We start from the raw sequence: 21,050 nt of genomic DNA on the forward strand, positions 1-21,050 counted from the left end.
TAAAACATGAATTTAATTTAATACAATCCCACCTGCAGCCCCTTCACAGCAGCAACAAACACAATCAAACAAGTCACTTGATCAGCTCAGTGGTGGGTTGCAGGTGGTACGCACCGGTAGGGGGGTACCGATGCCTGCCAGGAGCACCGGGTACCGTTCTGGTATGGTGCTCCAGAGGGCCCACCCACCCGCCCAAGCTCCTTACCTGTATTTGAGGTCTTCGGCGCTTCTGTGCATGGAGCGTATGGCACTTGCGCGATGCTCCACCAAGCAGCTGGAGCGTTGTGGAGGTAAAGACACATGCGTGTGCTAAGCGCATCTGCTTGCATGCTGCATGCATGCATGTGGGGGACGCCGGGCCCTGTTGCACTGTACCAGTTGCACCGGGGTCCGGAACCCACCACTGGATCAGCTCCATATCAATCCACGGTCCCCAAGACTATTAACAGACTCTTTGGAGTCTTACTGAAAAGTAATAAGGTGGAGGTGAATCTTATTGTTGGGAGCCACTACCGAGAAGGCCTTTTCTCTTAGCTCCACCAGATTTATTTCCTTAATAGATGAGACGTTCAACAAGCTCTGCCTTCCAACTCGGGTCGTGTTAGAGGTAACTGGAGAGAAGTGGTCCTTCAAATAATCTGGACACAAGCCATATAGAGCTTTAAAAAGCTTTAAAGCTTTGGTTTGAGCCAACTAAAATTTCTGGATACTCTTTAAGGGCATCCCCATGTAGAGCATGTGGCAATAGTTCAAATAGAAATAACTATGGCACGGGTGACTGTTAACTCAAACAGGTTATGAAATGGTTTTCTTTTAAGGATGCCATAATTAAAATCCTCTGTCAGCAAAGCATGGTCATAATTTGAATCACAATGACAACTTATTGTCAGCAAGGTATGGGGGTATTATATAGATTTTTTTCAAAACCAATTAAGAACCAAAACCAAAATTCATTTAATAGTGAATTCAACAACGTCAAGAACTTCCTTTTTCTAGGGGCAAGTCTAAAGGGATAACCACCTCTTTAGTAGATGAAATTGACTCTAATATACACCATCCCTCTGCTCATTGTTAATACTCTTTTGAGATACTCCCATCTCTTTCTTAGCCCAGAGATTTCTTTTACAATTCCTGCTCTTAGCAGAGATCAGATCAGACAGCCTTCATTACAAACCTAACATTCTTGTCCAAGTACAGAATAGTTTCAATGCACAGGGAGGAGTTATGGAGACAAATACAGTTGTGGAGACAAATACAGGGTCAGTAGAGATTACTTTCCCCCTTCACTCCAATTGTGTTCATTGTACATGATATATCATTGAAATGTGATAGAATGTTCTTGTTTGGATGCTTGCCTTTTCAGGATTGGCTAACAATGTAATCATCTTTTCTCAATCAGGTGAAATATTGCCGAGTTGATACACATCCAAGTCTTTGCATCAAGGTATAACAAGGTCCAATTGCTATGTCTAAGTGAGAGGTCATGGCCCTCATTCTGGTTTATGGCCTCAATATAGATTTAATTCAATTTGACAGAAATGACCTTTTCTACTATACAAGTCTCTTGTTTCTTCTGTTGGAGCTTGAAACTGGTGGTTTAGTAGATATGATGGGAAGCTTTATCCCACCCAGAGTTCTGAGGAGAGTCTCTTTTCTGAACCTGACATTTGATTTGTGTGTCCATATGGTGTTGGGTAACTTCCCACTGAAATTGAGTGATACATCTTTTTGAAGCAAATGTCCGTTTTAGAGGAAGAATTTGTCTTAGCCACATGGCCACATAATTTGGCGATCCTTTGCCAGCCCGTTTCAATAGCTAATGCCACTTGAACTGTACAAAAAAAAGCACACAAGTGTAAAATGTATAGTGTATATGTTGGCCTTAATTATAATCACCTTTCAGAGATAGTTTGAAGAAAGAAGCAGGACTAATAATGTAAACACTTTCATTGACCAAGATTGCTAATTGTACATAAAAAAAGTTATGGTAGAAAGATGTATCCAACAGTATGGTCTGGCTTACCTATTGTTGCAAACAGTGATTGATTTAACACAGTTTATTGAATAAATCACAATTGGTTCACACAATGTATTAAACCATAAACCATGGTTTTTAAAGGGCATTGGCTAATTTATATCAAATTGATAGTACTGAAATAATTTTGTACAGTTTTGGCATAACATGATTGATAAATCCAGCTCATGTGTGTCAAAAAGCTATAGATATAATGAATTTACATGCATAGATCAGGGGTGAAATCCAGCAGGTTCTGGAGAACCGGTAGTGGAAATTTTGAGTAGTTGAAAGAACCAGCAAATACCACCTCTGCCAGGCCCCAGAGTGGAGTGGGAATGGAGATTTTGTAATATCCTTCCCCCAGGAGTGGGAAAGGAATGGGGATTTTACAGTATTCTTCCCCTGGAGTGGGGTGGAAATAGAGATTTTGCAGTATCGTTCCCCTGCAACGCCCACCAAGCCACATCAATAGAACCGGTAGTAAAAAAAAATGAATTTCACCACTGCAATAGATCATAAATTAGAATATGATGCAAATTATAAATTATTGTTACAAGTCCATTATTCCCACTACCCTGCATTAAAATATCAATGAAGAGTTTCATGTTTTAATTCTATGGAACATTTGTTTAAAAGTTTATCTGATTGGTTTGAGTGGGCTTACTCTTTAGGATGCAGCCATAATTGCTCTGTTATTTGTTTAGTCTTATTAACCCTAAAAACAACATTGTCATTCTGCCTGGTAGGATAATTTCTCCAGAGCTCCAGAGATTCACTCCATTCAATATATTGCTTCAGTTGATTGCAATAGAAAATTCAGGCTGGATAACACAAATTAAATGTTAATTTCTTTTAAACCCTTTTTAGTTTGCAACTGAGCACAACGTCTGGGTTAAATGCCCATTCAGTAATGGACAATTTCAAGGTAAAAATATTAATTGTAATGTAATTTTTTCTTACATTCAAAATGGATTGAAATGATTAACAATAATCAAAGCGTATAGAAATAGTTTGATCAATACATAACATGTACATGATTTCTTTATGATGATCATTTAAACTTGAAGAGTTTTAAGCAGTGTGAGCATGTAGCTTTTGATGTATGATATTTTTGTGATAGAATGTTGCCTGGATTCCCATAAGGGAGGGAGTGCATTTCACAGGAGCAAGTTGTCAAGAGACAACACAGTTTAGTGTGGGAGAAAGAGTGAAGACAGCTCCTCCTAATAGTTCCCACAGTATATGTTTTAGGATACAAATGTCCTTCTTGGCTTTGGAACATGACAATTTTTCATCGTATGTAGTGCGTATAGTGTTTATTTCTTTAGAATAAATCAATCATTTACTAAGCTATAGGGATGCTCATTAAAGCACAACTTTTGACTTGTATGTCATCATTTATTAATTATACTAGCTTCTGGTTTTCATCATGTCCCAATAAAATTTCCATTCAGCATTTCCATCATCAAAACTGCAGTGAAATATTAAGTGCATTTCAATCAATCCAGTAAACTCCTAATTTTAATGAAAAGAAGTTTACTATGTGTTTATGAATCCCTTGATCCTCTCTGTCTTTATGAAGAAATATCCTTATAAAGGATATTCATAAGGATATTTATATGATGTCCTTATAAGGAAATCAGACAGAGCTCATCCATTGCTCCCATAAGAAAGTAGAACGAGCAGTTAATTTAACTGATTTTTCAATAGATTGTTCCTCATATAAGGAATACTTTAATACAAATTACTTTTTATGATTAAAATTACAAACACAGATCAGCTGAAAGATGATAGGAATCACTTAATAGATACTTAAATCCTCACCTACTTCTCTGCTAATTCTGTACATTAAATAGTTGAAGGAGATATCCAGAAACTGCAGGCAAATGTCATCCACCAAAGTTCATCTGATCTACGTGACATCAGAGTTATTTGTAAAAGGCTGATTCACATACATCTCTGTTCCATAAGCTCCCTCCAAAGACCAATTACGATCCAGTTTTTCATCCTAATGGAAATCATCTGTATATTGACTATTTCAAACTGATGCTAATTGTCTATTAGTCATTCAGGTCAAGCTGGAATCTGCAACTTAGGCAGGTTTAGATTAATATTTTCCAGGAACTCCTTATTCTTTCACATGTTCAGTATATTCAAATATGAATATAAATTACTTATTAAGAACTTAATCTGGGATGGCACTTTAAAGTTCATGAAAGCATAACATCCCTGCTACAAACTTTGTAGATATCCAGCCCAGGGCTAGTATTTGTTGGAAACTTTGTTTAAAACTGGAGGTTTTCCAGTTTTATTCTGATTGTTTGATTGTTTAGTATGCTCCAGAAGGAATGAACTTTGATATATATTTTCCCAATAGCTTTCTTAGAATCACATGGCTAGTTTACAGAATACAGAATAGCAGAGTTGGAAGGGACTTTGGAGGTCTTCTAGTCCAATCCCCTACTCAAGCAGGAGACCCTATACCAGTGATGGCTAACCTTTTCATTGCTGTGTTGAAAGCATGTGCGCACGTACCCATAATGTAGTGCATGCGCAAACCCCCTGTACACCTTGCCCCCGTGCATGTGTGTGTGAGACCCCTGTGCATTTGCACACAGCCCCCCACCCATGCACACGCAACCTCACACATGTGCACAAAAAACCTTGCACAGGCCCCTCATGTATGCATGAACCCTGTGCTCCCCCACCCCTGCGCATGCGTGACAGAGACCCAAAAACCAGCTGCCCAGTGGGAGGCACATGCATATGCACAGTGGAGCTGAGCTGGAGTGATGGCTTGTGTGTACGCAGAGAGGGCTCTGTTTGCCATCACGGCCCTATACCATTTCAAACAAGTAGCTATGCAATCTCTTCTTAAAAACATCTAGTGATGGAGTACCCACAACTTCTGAATGCAAGCCATTTTCACTGTTTGGAAGTTTCTCGTTAGTTCTAGGTTGCTTCTCTCCTTGATTAATTTCCATCTAGTGTTTGTTGTCCTGCCTTCTGGTGCTTTGGAAAATAGATTGATCTTCTTTGTAGCAGCCCTTTAAATATTGGAACACTGCTACCATGTCTCCCCAAGTCCTCCTTTTCTCTAGACTAACCATACCCAATGCCAACAGGTTTGAATTAAATTGAATTGATGAAAGCGGAGCGGCTTGAATGCAAATTTTAGAAGTAGAAATAAGACTCATGGAAGGGAGGATGCCTTGGAGCTCAGTTCAAAATCACTTCATGGAATATGATTCCACCATAATACTATAAAAATGTAAAAATATTATGAGTGCATGAAACATTTTTCAAAAAGAATGCTTGCCATAGTGTTATGAGAATGCCTTTTATTATTATTTGTAAGCATCAGGATGGAATAAACATCCAGTGTGGTGTAGAAGTTGGTGACTTAGATTAGATCAAGGAGACCCAGGTAACAGGTTCAACTTGAAATTCAGTGGATGATCTCGTCCGATCACCATTTCTAAGCCCAATCAATCATCATAATAATAAGGTATGTTAACTGAAATATTAATCCAGTTAGGATTACATACCAGTTTGATGGGTTTCTTTCTGTTTTCAGCTTGGAAAATGCGACTTGCTGTGATGGAACAACAAATACAAGTTTCTTTCACATCACATTTTGAAGCAGAGTTTTCAGTAGTTGTATGTAACAGAACCAACTTGCATTTATGCAACTCTACTGGAAGCCTCAAAGTCCTTTCATTGGTTAGTGCAACTTTTTATGTTTCAAAGGTGCTTAAGCAAATCCAGCATGAAGGCAAGATGCCTGCCAAATTCATCTCAGCTAAAAACACTAAGAGGTATGCAATACATGAGAAACATCTATGTTAGAAAGAACTATATATCTATATAGGGACACGGTGGCTCTGTGGCTAAGACACTGAGCTTGTCAATCAGAAAGGTCGGCAGTTTGGCGGTTAGAATCCCTCATGCTGCGTAACGGAGTGAGCTCCCGTTACTTGCCCCAGCTTCTGCCAACCTAGCAGTTCGAAAGCATGTAAAAATGCAAGTAGAAAAATAGGAACCGTCTTTGGTAGGAAGGTAACAGTGTTTTGTGCACCTTCGCTGTTTAGTCATGCTGGCCACATGACCATGGAGACGTCTTCAGACAGCGCTGGCTCTTCAGCTTTGAAACGGAGATGAGCACTGCCCCCTAGAGTCAGGAACAACTAGCACATATGTGCAAGGGGAACCTTTACCTTTACCTTATATATCTATATATATACTTACTATGCTCACAGTTATTTAAACATATGAACATAAGTTCTTATACTCTGGTGTCTCTTCAGATCATATAAATCTTTCACCTTTTAAAGTTCTTAATGCTGCAATATTTAAATCATGGAAAACAACTATATGCAGCTGAGCTGTAGCTATGATGGAATGTAGTGAGGAAGTAGATTCCCAGGAGGGAGTACATAAGTGGAACAAGCAACACAGCCCCTCCCTAATAGTTCACAGAATATATTGTGGATGCAGGTGGTAGAGCTGTCAGTCTGGCAAGACTGTATGTGTCTTTAAGTGTGAAACAACAAACACTCAGCTCAGAAGAATCACCACATGTCATGGTCTGGGGCCTTTCAGGCAAGGAATTTATTCTAAAAGTAGACATATATTTTAAAAAAATCCTGAAATATTCCTTAGAGCTATGCTGGGCAATGATGATTTAAAGACGAAGTTCCCATGCTGACTTTTACATGGCCCATCCTTCCTAATTTTCTCATAGTAATTTCACAGTCAGCAATTGTAGCTGACCTAAAAACTTATTTTTTCATAGAATTAAGAGGATTTTATTTTTTAGAAACACCCCCCCCCCTAATTTTCTTTCATATTTTCATATTTTTCTTCCAGAGATTACTACACTTGCATTTTCAGTATATAAAATGTTATTGCATAATGTTTAAAATGAAATATTTATTAAAGGAATGGCTGCCAAACTCTTACATCCAGACTGATTTGAATAAATTTGAAATCCACTCCTAGCTTTTATACCAGATTGTATTATTTTTAGGGTGGGGGTTCAACATAATTGTAAGCAGTGACGTGCAGTGAGGTTTATGGCTGGTGAGGCAGTCCTCTCCCCCGACACCCCACTGTCTAAAGCGCTTTCTTTCACCTGCCCGCCTAAGCTATGACAGGCGGGCGAAAGAAAGTGCTTTAGATAGTGGGGTGTCGGGGGAGAGGAGAGAGTGCCTGAGCGCTTTCTTTCTTTCGCCTGCCTGAGCTCTGACAGGTGGGTGAAAGAAAGTGACTTTTGCCGGCCTGTGCTGGCAGGCTGGCACTTTCTTTCACCCACCTGTGTCCGCGGCAGCCCCCCAGCAGAGGCGGGTCTTTCACCCGCCTCTGCTGGAGAGAGTTTGTTTGAGTGAAGAAACAAACAAACAAACAAACAAACACCCCCCCACACACAAAGTTGCACCAGGAGGATTAAGTTTGAATTCCTCCCCCTCCCTCTGACCCTCACGTAGACGTACCTTTTCTTTTCCAGCTGTTTCACAGAGGATTTCAACTCTGCTCTTGCTTGCCATCATGAAAATGTAAAAATGTAAAAGGAAAAAGGCAAGAGGTCAGGCTGGGTTAGCTGCTGCCAGAGTCCCCAATGGATGACTCTGCTTAACTGTTTAAAAAAGCCTCTAAAAACGCCCTCTACAGGAGGACGCGAGAGAACCACGTGCCTCATCTACATAAGGAATTTTTCGGCTTTTAGCCCTTGCTTAACTCTGCTCGAGTGGTCATAAAGTCAGACTAGATGAGGCACGTGGTTCTCCTGCCTCCTCCTGTAGAGGGCGCTTTTTAGAGGCTTTTTTAAACAGTTAAGCACTAAGCAGAGTCATCCACTGTGACTCTGGCAGCAACTAACTCAGCCTTCTTCCTTTTACATTTTTTTTTTGCATGATGACAGTGGTGAGGCTTTGCCTCCCCTGCCTCCCCTGACTGCATGTCCCTGATTGTAAGTCAATAGTCTCTTTTTGGCAATATGTAGAGTATTTTCTCTCTGTGTCTCTCTGTCTCTCTCCCTCCCTCCCTCTCCTCATTTCACATTTGGGAAATCAATGTATCTACTGACTGGCATCTATGTTCCCTATGATATCAACAAATGGCAATTTCAGAAACTCCAAGATGATATCCAGGGTTTGAGAAAATAGGACACATTTTCCCATGTATTCCCAAATGTTAAACCAATTAACAAGCACCTTCAGATGAGTACCATAGCATAGCAAACTTAATGAACATGTCAGAAACAGAGAAATCATTATGTTTAAAGCTACTATGTTTGTGAAACCGCAGAATGAGTGACAGGCAACTGATCAAAAAGATTATATGGCTTTATTTTCTTGAAGGAACTTGGTTTTGACTTGTATTTTCCAGGATGGATTAAGTTTACCATCTGTCAACATTTCAGAGAAACCATGTGGCCCAGATGTCTGCATTAAGGTATATCTTTTGATATTAAGCTTTCTTATGGATCTGCATGCAATTAATAACTAAAAGTATGTGTGTGTGTGAGTAACACATAAAAGATAAAATCACAACATCTTACCTTAAACTACAATGACATTAACAATCTGGGAAATGATTCAACATTTTAAATTACGCAAAGCAGCTGTCTCCGGCTGACAGAGATAATATTTTCAAAGTTTTCTCAGAGGATGATCTGGATTCAGTCCCTGCTTTGTTTAGAAGTAATTTCCCCAAGATGTAGAGAAATCAGAGCCCAGGTGGTGGCCAAACGCATCAGCTGCCATTAAAAGTGAGCAGTAGGAGCAGCGCCATAGCTGGGCAGGATGGGAAAAGCTTTCGTACCATGAGGAGCATGAACTGAGGGCAATCATAGCATAAGTAGCAGCAAACCCAGCAGCAAATCAGTGTCATGCATTTTTTTAATGGCCAACTGAGGCCAAAAGCATGCACATAAAGCAGTAATAGTAAACACAGCTCTATAAATCAACCAGCTAAATGCAAACATTAGGAGCAGTAATTTACTTTGCAGGCAGTAAATGGCACAAAGAGTTGGACAGTCCTCTTTCTTCCTCCTACTTTTAGGTTTGGGGTGTATATAATCTGCTGGCCAAAGCATCCATATTGTCAGTGTGTATTTTGCTCATCCTGCACAATCTAGCACCATTATCCTTGGGTGTGTATAAATAGGGATCCTGAAAGTGGAGTCACTCAAATGCCTTTTCATTTGCTAAACTTTGATATTTTCATTTTTTTGTCATTTTTCTGTTCCACTAAGAGCACCAAGTGATCTTCTGATATGGTATTTTGCTTCAAAGTATTTTTATAAGTTCGGGTTTATTATTTCTTTGCAGCTTTCATTGTCGCAAGTAAAAAAAAAGCAGAGAGTTATTGCTGAGTGCAGTGAACTTCAAAGAACTTTTGCAGCTTCCACATGGTTGATTATCTTTCTTTAAAAAAAAACAATGACAGATTTCAGCAGTTATCTGAATGAGAATAATTGCCCTGGAAGTGGGTTTGATAAACCTCTTGTTTGATCAGAAGTTCTCCACACAGTTCCTCATCAATTGTGAACATAAAGTCTTCACAATAAATTTGCTACCAGCTAGTGTGATTATCTGGATTGTTGCAGTGCAGAAATGGAGTAGCCTTTGAGCCAGTCACTCTTTCTTAGCCCTTGGAAGAAGGCAAGGGCAGGATACTCTTGAAAATGCTGCCAAGAAAACTTCATGGACAGTCACTGACAGTCAGGAATGACATGAAGACTTAAAATATACTGTATATACCCAATGAGAAGATATTCTTTCTATGCAGTCTCAACCATGGTAGTTTGGAATGAGACATGAAAATCCACATATCTTTAAGCTGCCAAGGTTGAGAAATAGTATTCTAGAAACTGTGCTGGCCAACCTGAACCCATTTGAAATCATCCCTATGATAACTCTTCAAGAGTGGTTACCTATTCAGGCTTACCAAATGCTGTTCTTTTTAATAAAGGAGAATATTTGTAGTTCAGGGTTGAAATAAGGGGTCCTTGGTGCTCTGTGAGGTTGATTATTTTGTTGCAGATTTTTCATAACCCAAACTAAAAAACATTTTTTAAAAAATTGTACTTCATCTATATGCTACCCCCCCCCCCCCCGAGAATATATGTACTTGGATTTTATTGCATGCTGTCTCTCATGATTATTCAGGAACATATTTTTTTTCCTTTTCTTTTCTAAACAAGGGATGGAGGACGGATGTGGAGTATTCTGTTTCTTCATATGTCTGTGATTTACCCTGCAGTAAGTTTCAATAGAAAAAAAGCTATTGCATATGAGATAAGGCAAAATATCTAAGGGCTCCTAACAGAAGTCATTTGGGAAGCTAGCACACTACTACCCAACTTTGGCAATTTTAAGATGTGTGGACATCTATTCTCAGAATTCCCCGTCCCCAAGGCTGGTTGAAGAATTCTAGGAATTAAAGTCCACACATCTTAAAGTGACCAAGTCTGGAGAGTTAGAGTTCTCAACCTGTTGTGGTGGGCAGCTGATGTATTTTGGGCTTTGTCAAGACTATTTGCCTCTTGAATATGAAGGGTGGTTCTGAGGACCCCATGAAGATGTCTCAATGAAGTGAAAACCTTTAATAAATACATATGGGCTATTGTGATTGCCATCCTAGTGATAACTGCAAGAAGATACTATGCAGCTACCAAGTTTACAGTAATGATGGCCATATGAGGACAATGTAAGAGAAGATATTGACTTAACAAATAAAACCTCCAGAGATCTAGATAAAATCTGACTGTGAATGTGATGGCAGGCTAAAGATGAGAACCAGTTTGGTGGAGTGGTTAAGGCATCAGGCTAGGATACCTTGAGTTCTAGTCCCACTTTAGACATAAAGCCAAATGTGTGACTTTGAGCCGGTCATTCTCTCAGCCCTAAGAAAGAAGCAATGGCAAGCCAGTTCTGAAATTTGGCCAGGAAAAATACAGTCCTCAGTAGTCAATGCTGACTCAAAGATACAAATAAATAAATAAATAAATAAATAAATAAATAAAATCTAAGGGTTCTCAAGACGATTATCTATGAGATTTAGAGATGTACAGTGTTTGCCTTGAAAATAGCCTGTGGTGAACTACAATATGTAGCCTGTGGTCAGGAAATGACTACAGGAAATACTTTATAGCATTTTATATTACGTCATAAAATGCCTAATTTTATGTTATAAAATGTTTTATAAAAATTACCAAATTTTGGTTCCATGGGAGTCAAGGCTCCTGTATTTTAGATGCCCTCGGTTAAGTTAGTCCATTTATGATACCTTATTTCAAAAATTCATTTTGCACAGTTAAAGGTTATAGACAAGGAAGAATTGCAATAGTATGTAGATGAAGCACAGTGCTTATTGATTTGTCATTGTTCAATGAATTGTACTGAGGGCAAAAGATACAACAGCATTTTGAGAGCATGATACTCTGTTTGGTCAAGGACAGTGGTGGGTTCCGTGTGGTACGACTTGGTACCAGTGGCAGCTGGGAGCTGCAGCCACCGTACCAAAACCCTGGGGCGTCCGAGGTGGATGCATGGCCCCGTTGCAGTGTACTAATTGCGACGGCGATCCGGAATCCACCTCTGGTCCACGGATCATATTCTTATTCTATGTCCATTCTCGTTCTAATAGTTTAGGAAAGAAAGATTGTTTTGCATATTTTCAAAAAAAGAGAGGAATTGAAGCAAACAGATGATAAGAAATACAGATGCCAAAATATAGAATTCCTTGTTTGTATCTCATGTATTTCACCCTTTCTCCCACTCCCAACAATTGAAAATTGGGGAGTTTCACTACTTGAGTTTCCAGCAAACTGTCCACTGGGAGGTTTTCTATATTACTGGGTGACAGCAACACTCCTGTGATATTTAAAATGGATGTCAACATCCATTTTAACTTCCATTGGATCTTCCACTTTGCTATCTGAGCATTGTGGTTAATGGTAAATGGCCATGATGTTAATTCATGTTAACTGCAAATATTAGTTCGTTTACATGGGGCTTTTGCTGTGAAGCTTGTCTGTTTTTTCTTCTCAATGATTTGGCTTTAACTAGAACTATCAACATTTAATAAAAGAAAATAATAAGGCCCTACTTATTCTTAGATGAACATCTAAGATACTATTTTGTTTAATTCCAGACTCCTCTACTGGGACTCAAGAATATTATGAATATTCCTTAAGCATCCTCTCTCTCATATCATTTCTTGCCATATTTCTAATCATGTTGGCTCTCCTTGGACACAAACTTTTGTCAGGTACTGATTTATGCAGTGGAAAAGTCAACAATTTGGTTGTTACAATAGAACATTAGTTTTAATTCGTAGATTTTAATTAATCAACACTGGGTTAGAAGTTTATTAGAAGTACTAACACGCAATCAGCCAATGGCCTGTTATCTTAGCTTTGTATTTTCACAATAACATTCAAGGAAAATTTGCATAGGGAAAATGTACAAGTGTTTTTTTTTTTTAAAAAAATGATAGCTTTTACAATTTCATCATGTAAATTTTCCTTTGAATATTATACTGAATGCTCAGGGCATTTTTTTTTTACCCATTTGCAGAAGCTGATTACAATCGGAATTGTAAAGCACCCTTTGTTCTTATTGTTTTGCATTTGTGTGTGAAATCTACTTTTATATGAAATTTAATTGAGATCCAGTTACAGCAATAGTAAAATATTGCCACAAAGAGGAAATAGAAGGCAAGGATTGTGGGTACCCAATTTTCCAGTAATAAATTCATAATTAAATTATTTTAATTTAATTAACTTTTAATGTTGAATTTTGACATTTTTTGCTTCATATAAATTTTATATATAGTTTATGTTTTAATTTGCTTATACACCTCCTGGAGTCCCTTTGTGATAAAGATGAGCCATTTCCATATTTTTATAAATAAACAAACAACCAGAGACAATGTCTAAATTAGGGGTGTCAAACTGGCGGCCCGCTGGCTGGATGAATCATGCACAGGCCATGCCCACCCCAGCTCTGTGAAGGGAAAAACTGTCATGACATGTCACATAATGACAACATGATGCATTATTTTCTTTTTCCAAGAGGTACTGCATTCCCAAGCCAAATGTTTTCTATGAACGCTTTTGGGTATTATATGAAACCCAGAGACAAGAATTGCTAAGGCATTTTTAGATACGCAGTTCAGGTCATAGTTGGCGCTGCGGTTTTAAAAATGTGACAACTACCGTCAAAAATAAATGAAGTTAAAAATAAAATAAAATAAAAGCAAATTTTCTGGGGTGTGCCAAATATCCAGTATGTCCATAAGAAATTTTATATGTATTTTTTGACTTTTGGATTACAAGTTGAGTCCACCCCATGACTGCAATTACCTCTAAATCACTTTCAAGAGAAGAATCAACCTTTTCTTGCTTCAGCAATAAAAGTTAATATTTGTATGAAATCTCCGGTTTTGTTTACATAATAGATTGAGATTTTATACTTGACACTTACAGCAGGTCAATATTCTATAAATTCAGTCTTCACTAGTTTGGTACTTTCCAAGCAGTCTGAACTTCCCATAATCATTTCCTTACTGAAGTTGCCACATTTATTAGAAAATATAATGTTGGCTCTAGAATGCCAATGATAAACAGTGATAGTATTTGACTTCCCTTTCACATTTGAATGCATTAGTAGATATGTTAATATGTGCTGCTATAATTCCATTGATCCATATGTCTCCTAAAAAGCTAAATTTCTGTGTGTGGCTTTCCTGTACATCAGAGGTGGTATTCAGAAGGTTCTGACCAGTTCTGGAGAACCTGTAGCGGAAATTTTGAGTAGTTTGGAGAACCGGTAAATACCACCTCTGACTGGCCCCGCCCCCATCTATTCTCTGCCTCCCGAGTTCCAGCTGATTGGGAGGAAATGGGGATTTTGCAGTATCCTTCCCCTGCCATGCCCACCAAGCCACACCCACAGAACCGGTAGTAATTTTTTTTGAACCCCACCACTGCTGTACATGCTTTCCATTTCTGAGTAAGAGGTATACAACAAAATCAACGTGTGAGCCATTTTGTGTCCTCTTCAGGATACAATACATTTTGTGATACAACTCTCAAATTGTCTAAGTAAGACTTGTTCATTCAAATATCCAACTCTAAAAAGCCTTCCACTTATAGTTTCCTGGTGGATTTCTATATCTGATGGTTATTTGGGAAATTAAAAAGTCATAATATGAACTTATTGACCGATTCACACATACATCATATTGTCATGCTTCCCATAAGTTACTTAGTGATTAATTGATCATGTAACCTGTACTGAATTGCAATGTTCAGACTTAAAAAAAAACCCAATATTGTTTATGAAACTACTGTATAAGCAGTAGTAAATAATCTGGTTTATATAATTTGATCTTAATACTGATATTACAGTAATTGGTCAAAATGGAATGATGACATCCCTTTAATTGTGTTATATAAAGGATGCTTTTGGACAATACTATAGGCCAAAGTTATAGGGACACGGTGGCTCAGTGGCTAAGACACTGAGCTTATCGATCAGAAAGGTTAGCAGTTCAGCAGTTTGAATCCCTAGAGCTGCGTAAAGGAGTGAGGTCCTGTTACTTGTCCCAGCTTCTGCCAACCTAGCAGTTTAAAAGCATGTAAAAATGCAAGTAGAAAAATAGGGACCACCCTTGGTGGGAAGGTAACAGCGTTCCGTGTGCCTTCAGCATTTTAGTCATGCCGGCCACATGACCACGGAGATGTCTTTGATCAGCCCTGAGTCTTTGGCTTTGAAATGGAAATGAGCACCGCCCCCTAGAGTCGGGAAGCACATATGTGCGAGGGGATCCTTTATCTTTACCTTTATAGGCCAAATAAAATGTATTTGGGAATTCTAGTAGGGTGTCTCAATGAGTGCAAGGAACTCAATGAGACATGGAGACCTTTTTTGGTTCTGATCAATCTCTCAGCCAGCCCAGCTGATTTTTAATACTGATTTTCTTAATTAAAAATTGTGGAATTGTGGAACTCCAATGCTGCAATGCCTTTTGCTGCCTTTGGAATCTTATGGAATTTCCCAGGTGTGCTTTAAATAGATAACATAAGGTTTCTTTGAAAATAAAAAAGATGACCACCTGCAAATGAGGTGTGTCCGTCTTCTCAGAAAAAGAACAATGGCTGGCCGTAGTAGCCAAGAGCTTTCTGTGGAATGGCCAGTTAGAATGGAGTAGCAGGTAACCTCCATGCTTTGGGAATGATATGCTTTCCCACAGTCATTTTAGAATTTAAACGCTCATAGCATGTTCTCATTTAATATGTTCAACATGTTTCAGATAGATCATCAGTTTCCCAATGGAGATCCTAGTTCTAACATAATCCAGTGCCATCACCATACATGCTCAGAGAAGCTTGCAAAAGTTGAATGGTTGGTGGCCAGGTGAATCAAGGACAACATGAACTCACTAGGGCAGTGATGGCAGACCTTTTCAGCACTGAGTGCCAAAAAGGGAGCATACATGCACACTCATCAAGGATGTGCCCTGGAAGAGAACCTGCCAAGTGGGCATGCACACAGTGGGAAATGAACTTCTGGCTTCCAGCATGTGCATGTGCACTGGCCACAGTGGTGGGTTACAGGTGGTATGTCCCGGTACAGGTGTACTGGTGCCTGTTGGGAGCACCGGATACCATTCTGGTACAGTGCTCTGGAGAGCCCACCCGCTTGCCTGACCTCCTTACTTATATTTGAGCTCTTCGGCGCTTCTGCGCACAAAGCATATGACACCTGCATGACGCTCTGCTGAGCAGCTGGAGTGTCGCAGAGGCATCACAGGGGTAAGGACGCATGCACACATGCATGTGGGGGATGCCGAGCCCCCTTGCACTGTACCATTTGCACCAGGATCTAGAACCCACCACTGACTGGCCAGCTTGTCTTCTGGTTATTGGCGTGCATGCTCATGTGGCAATCATTTGACTGGCGTGCATGCGCACAATAGAAATCAAAAGACCAGATCTCCTAGTTTCCGGCGCTGTGGCACTGGCAAGAAACAGCTGATCATCGCATGGGCATGGAAGTCAGAAACCCAGAAGAGGAACAGGCAATGCCACATGTGCCAGACAACATGGCTCTGTGTGCCACTTAGGGTACATGTGTCATACGTTCACCATCATGGCACTAGGATGTTGAGATTAAGGGAAAAACTCATCCACTTGCCACTATATAGCCAAAAAACCCATTGGAATAGAGCCACGTACATTGCCAAGAATTCATAGAAGAAAGACTATCCAAGTGATGAACTGGGGTCTTGAAGCCGTTAGGGACTGGATGAGGGCTAACAAGCTTGTACTCAACCCGGAGAAGACCGAGTGGCTGTTGTGTTTCCCTCCCAATAATTTGGCTAGTGCTCCATCACTCAGGCTGGGGGGTCAAATTTTATACCCCTCAGACAGGGTTCGCAACTTGGGAGTCCTCCTGGATCCACAGCTGACCTTCGACCACCATCTGACAGCTGTGACCAGGGGGGCATTTGCCCAGGTTCGCCTGGTGCGCCAGTTGCAACCCTACCTGAACCGGGAGGCTCTCACAACAGTCACTCGGGCCCTTGTGACCTCTAGGCTGGAATACTGCAATGTGCTCTACATGGGGCTGCCCTTGAAGAGCATCCGGCGACTTCAGCTAGTCCAGAATGCGGCCGCGCGAGCGATCGTGGGTGCACCTCGGTTCGCCCACATAACACCTATCCTCCGCGAGCTGCGCTGGCTACCTGTTGATCTCCGGGTGCGCTTCAAGGTGCTACTTACCACCCATAAAGCCCTCCATGGTAGTGGATCTGCGTACTTGAGAGACCGCCTCCTGCCAATTACCTCCTTGCGACTGATTAGATCGCACAGATTAGGCCTCCTCCGAGTCCCATCTGCCAGTCAGTGTCGACTGGCAACTACACGGAGGAGAGCCTTTTCAGTAGTAGCTCCGACCCTTTGGAACGATCTCCCCGTGGAGATTCGTACCCTCACCACCGTCCAAACCTTCCGCACAGCCCTCAAGACCTGGCTATCCCGCCAGGCCTGGGGATAAAAGTCACAATCCGTCCCCACCCGAATGATGAATGGTGTGTACTATTTTTTATTTATGTATTGTTCTATGTTTTATTGTCTTGTACTCCCCTCCCTATATATTGTAAGCCACCCTGAGTCCCCTCAGGGAAAAGGGCGGCCTATAAACAATAATAAAACCTAAAACCTAAAACCTAAGTGATATAAAGAGCCACATCAGTAAAGAACAGTATTAACTAATAACATCTTTTCTCAGTTAACTCTAGGAAGACTCATGAAGAGAAAAGTGTTTTACACATGATAACACACAGGTAAGCATGTGTTTTTATATAGATGTTTGACATTCTAAAGAATCTTCACTCTAAAATGCAAGTAATTATTTTACAGTCAGTCTGCCCTAAATTTTAAAATTGGGGATGAATCTTAGGTTTTTAAAAATATAAATGAAAATAAAAGGTACTGAATTGTAGCTAATATATGAATATATGAATATAACTAAAAAATGACATTCCACAGCTAAGATGCATATTTTTACAAATACATATATAAAGGTCTAATATTGATAGAAGAAATGTTCTTCTGTTAGAATTACACTAAAATTACAATTATCTTTATGTGAAATAATTTAAAACTTCTATTTACTTTTAGGTAACACAGTTCTGGAGAAAGATATGAAGTATATACCTCACGCTTCTACCTTGGTAAAATATCATGTAAAGAAACTGTGTACTTGGGTTGAGGTCATTTAAGTTGATTTAGGACATAAATAATTGATAATTTAAATAAATTCAAAGTTTGTCATTTATTATTTAAATTCAGAAGGCCTAGGCTAATTTTAGTGATGTTTGGGAATGAGATGTAAATCCTCTCATTCTCTGAATTGATTGTTAAATCATCATTTATTACTCTACATCAGTGGTTCCCAACCATTTTTTGGCCATGCCCCACCTAAGCATTTTTAAAATCCTGACCCCCCCCCCCCACATATAATTCTTACTTTACTCAAAAAGTGAACTCTACTCACATGGAGGAAGCCTAAAAGGCCATTAACTTGGTTTAAACAAGGTTCAATTGCCCCCATTAAAAATCAAATTGCCTCCCTGTGGGGCATGGCCCCCACTTTCAGAACCACTGTTCTAGATAATTGCTTGAACCTTTTACCTAGAAATGTCAACTAGAACTCTACCCTGATGCCTTAAACCATTGGACCAAACTAGTTATCTAGATACAAAGACTTAGATCATGACCCTTAATCTTTACATGACTTTCATGCATAATTGGTTGCCTATAATAATTTCAGTAAACTTTTGTTTTTCCAAAAATCTAACTAGTCACTCGGAGCCAAAAATGACTAGATGACATATAATTAAGTTTTGTATTTAAACTTATCTGCAAAAGCTAAAATTTGCTTCTGTTAGCAGATCTCAGCGGAGAAAAATAATAACTCAGTCCAGAATACTTAATAGTTTATACAATCTGATCATTTATTTCAGAGTATTTCCATATCAGAGAGTCATCATGTTTTATCATGTCATCCAACCATCCCTGTAGTGCTGTTTTACTAATAGAGATGGGTTTTATATGACCACAGTGATGGCTGGTGCTATAAGGTGCTATAAATTACTGTGTCTTGAAACATTTTCATCGGTATTTAATTGGTTTGAAATGGCAAGCAGTTGGAGAGCTCTTAAAGCAGCATAAAATATATTATGGAGAGGTCCAATTTGGCCACGTAAAAGGAATTAAAATCATCCTAGTTATATATATTTAGCATTAACTACAATTATGTACATTATTATTCGTCATTCTCAGTTTTTCATTAAGAGAATTGGTCTTTCCATGGTTTCATCTGAATGCATTCACTATCTTGTTTGCCAATTTAGAAACATTTTATATACTGTACCTAGAAATTAGTGGTGGGTTGCAGGCAGTAAGCCCCGGAAAAAGGCGTACAGTGCCTGCTGGGAGCACCGGGTACCGTTCTGGTACAGTGCTCCGGAGGGCCCACCCGCCCACCTGAGCTCCTTATCTGTATTTGAGCTCTTCAGCACTTCCGCACATGCACATGGAGCATACAGTGCCTGTGTGCTGCTCTGCTCTGCTGAGCAGCTGGAGCATTGCGGAGGCATTGCGGAGGTAAGGACGCATGTGCGCGTGCATGTGAGAGACGCCAGGCCCTGTTGCACCATACTGGTTGCAACAGGATCCAGAACCCACCACTGCTAGAAATCCAGTAATTACAGGGAGAATGCATTAAGATCTTTCCTATTTCTTTTTGGGTGCTTTTGTTTTCATATACCATATTTTTCGTAGTGTAACACACACTTTTTCCCCTCAAAAAAGAGGATGAAAATCTGGGTGCGTCTTATACATGGAATACAGCATTTTTGGCCTACCGAAACCCCACCCCCTTTGCAAAAATGGGCATGCAGAGGGTTGGGAGACCTGCAGAGTGCAAAAACTTTTTTTTATTTTTTATTTTAAAAAATCAGTCTTATAGTCTGAAAAATACGGTATATTGAATGGGAGATAATGTAGATCTGACATATTTTGATATAGGGTGTTCCCATTTGGCAAATTCATAGAAAATGAATGCCCTTTTTATGAATACTCTCAGGATCAGTAGCTTCTACTCCTTCTGCGATAGAATATATTCAAACTGTTTTCTACTTACATATTTTTGCCTACATATTCCAATGAAAAATGATTCATTTCCTGCTTTGCAAGCTAAGAATTATTACCTATTGCTAATGATATAAATTACAACTATTCCAGCCTGCCAATATTTGCAGAACAAGCTCTTTATAGGAATATATGAGCCAGTAAAACAGATTGGCAGCCTTAGTGACTGATAGAAGCGGGAATGCATAATAGCACTTTTCAAATTGCAGATATTTCAAGAGTCTTGTGTCTCATTTTCTTTTTTCCTCAGGATGAAATAGCACCATTTGTTTTATGTATGAAGAAAAGCAGATTGTTGTCACTTCCTCCATCTTAACAAGTAATTGAAAGATTTATCTACTGTAAATAGTTACGTGTATAAATAATCCTCATGTGTGCCAGACGTCTTCCTTGACTTCAGTAACATAGGAATAAATTTTTGTGAGGCAAATTCCTTACCCTGTGCCCTATTGGTTTATGGTTTAAGGTTTATTAAACTTGTATGCCGCCCTATTCCCAGAAGGGGAAGGGGGGTAACACAACGAAAGCAAAACAAGACAAGACAAACAATTACAAAAAACATATTAAAACTCCACAACAGGCGCACCAATTCGAGTGGTGCTGGGAACTCATCAGCCCCAGGCCTGCCGGAACAGCCAGGTCTTAACGGCTTTGCGGAAAAGCTATTGTCTCCCTTCCTGAAATAATTTGATAACAAAACATCTTTTTGAAGACAATTTGACTTTCTCCTGAATGGCGCCCTTTATATTTGTGGAACAAGCCATGCTCCTACCAACACAAGAGCAGGAATTGGAACCTGGACATTTCATACATAATTGACAGTTTTGTTCTCATCCTGTTGACCATGAAAATAAATCATGACAATAACACTATCAGTGTAATTCATGGCATTTTAAAGCACTATGGTATTATATAGGATGATTCTATGATAAAATATGCCCTGTAATGTTTTAGAAAAATCTCTATGGTTCTTTCATGTTTTATATATCTTTCCCTTTGAAGATCCTTCCATTCAGAATATTACTTTGTATCAAGAAAAATAAATATGTCAGGAAAATATGTAAGAGAATATATATATATATATATATATATATATATATATATATATATATATATGTGTGTGTGTGTGTGTGTGTGTGTGTGTGTGTGTGTGTGTGTGTGTGTGTGCGCGCGCGCGTGCGTGCGTGCACGTGTGCATACACGCACGTGCACACACACACACACACACGCACACACACGCACACATATATATATAGGAATGCAGTGACTCAGTGGCTAAGATGCCGAGCTTGTCGATCAGGAAGG

At 39.4% G+C, this 21,050-nt stretch overlaps 1 protein-coding gene across 4 annotated transcripts in view; it reads left to right on the forward strand.

Moving 5' to 3' along the window:
• Positions 1 to 20,844, forward strand: part of LOC116511631 (putative interleukin-17 receptor E-like) — a 64,855-nt gene extending 44,011 nt beyond the window's left edge. Inside the window, exons 11-19 of one of the 4 annotated variants that reach the window (XM_032221784.1) lie at positions 1,400 to 1,444; positions 2,885 to 2,942; positions 5,595 to 5,740; positions 8,405 to 8,470; positions 10,224 to 10,281; positions 12,176 to 12,292; positions 17,320 to 17,374; positions 17,712 to 17,764; positions 19,996 to 20,844. In XM_032221784.1, the coding sequence (XP_032077675.1) occupies positions 1,400 to 1,444; positions 2,885 to 2,942; positions 5,595 to 5,740; positions 8,405 to 8,470; positions 10,224 to 10,281; positions 12,176 to 12,292; positions 17,320 to 17,374; positions 17,712 to 17,715 (549 nt within the window). In that variant the 3' untranslated portion in view covers positions 17,716 to 17,764; positions 19,996 to 20,844. The remainder of the gene's footprint in view (positions 1 to 1,399; positions 1,445 to 2,884; positions 2,943 to 5,594; positions 5,741 to 8,404; positions 8,471 to 10,223; positions 10,282 to 12,175; positions 12,293 to 17,319; positions 17,375 to 17,711; positions 17,765 to 19,995) is intronic. The other 3 variants (XM_032221783.1, XM_032221786.1, XM_032221785.1) reach the window with 3 other exon arrangements.
• The last annotated feature ends 206 nt before the right edge of the window (positions 20,845 to 21,050 follow it).

The sequence above is a fragment of the Thamnophis elegans genome, chromosome 7 (genome assembly GCF_009769535.1).
Source record: "Thamnophis elegans isolate rThaEle1 chromosome 7, rThaEle1.pri, whole genome shotgun sequence".
In the NCBI taxonomy this organism is placed as follows: domain Eukaryota; kingdom Metazoa; phylum Chordata; class Lepidosauria; order Squamata; family Colubridae; genus Thamnophis; species Thamnophis elegans.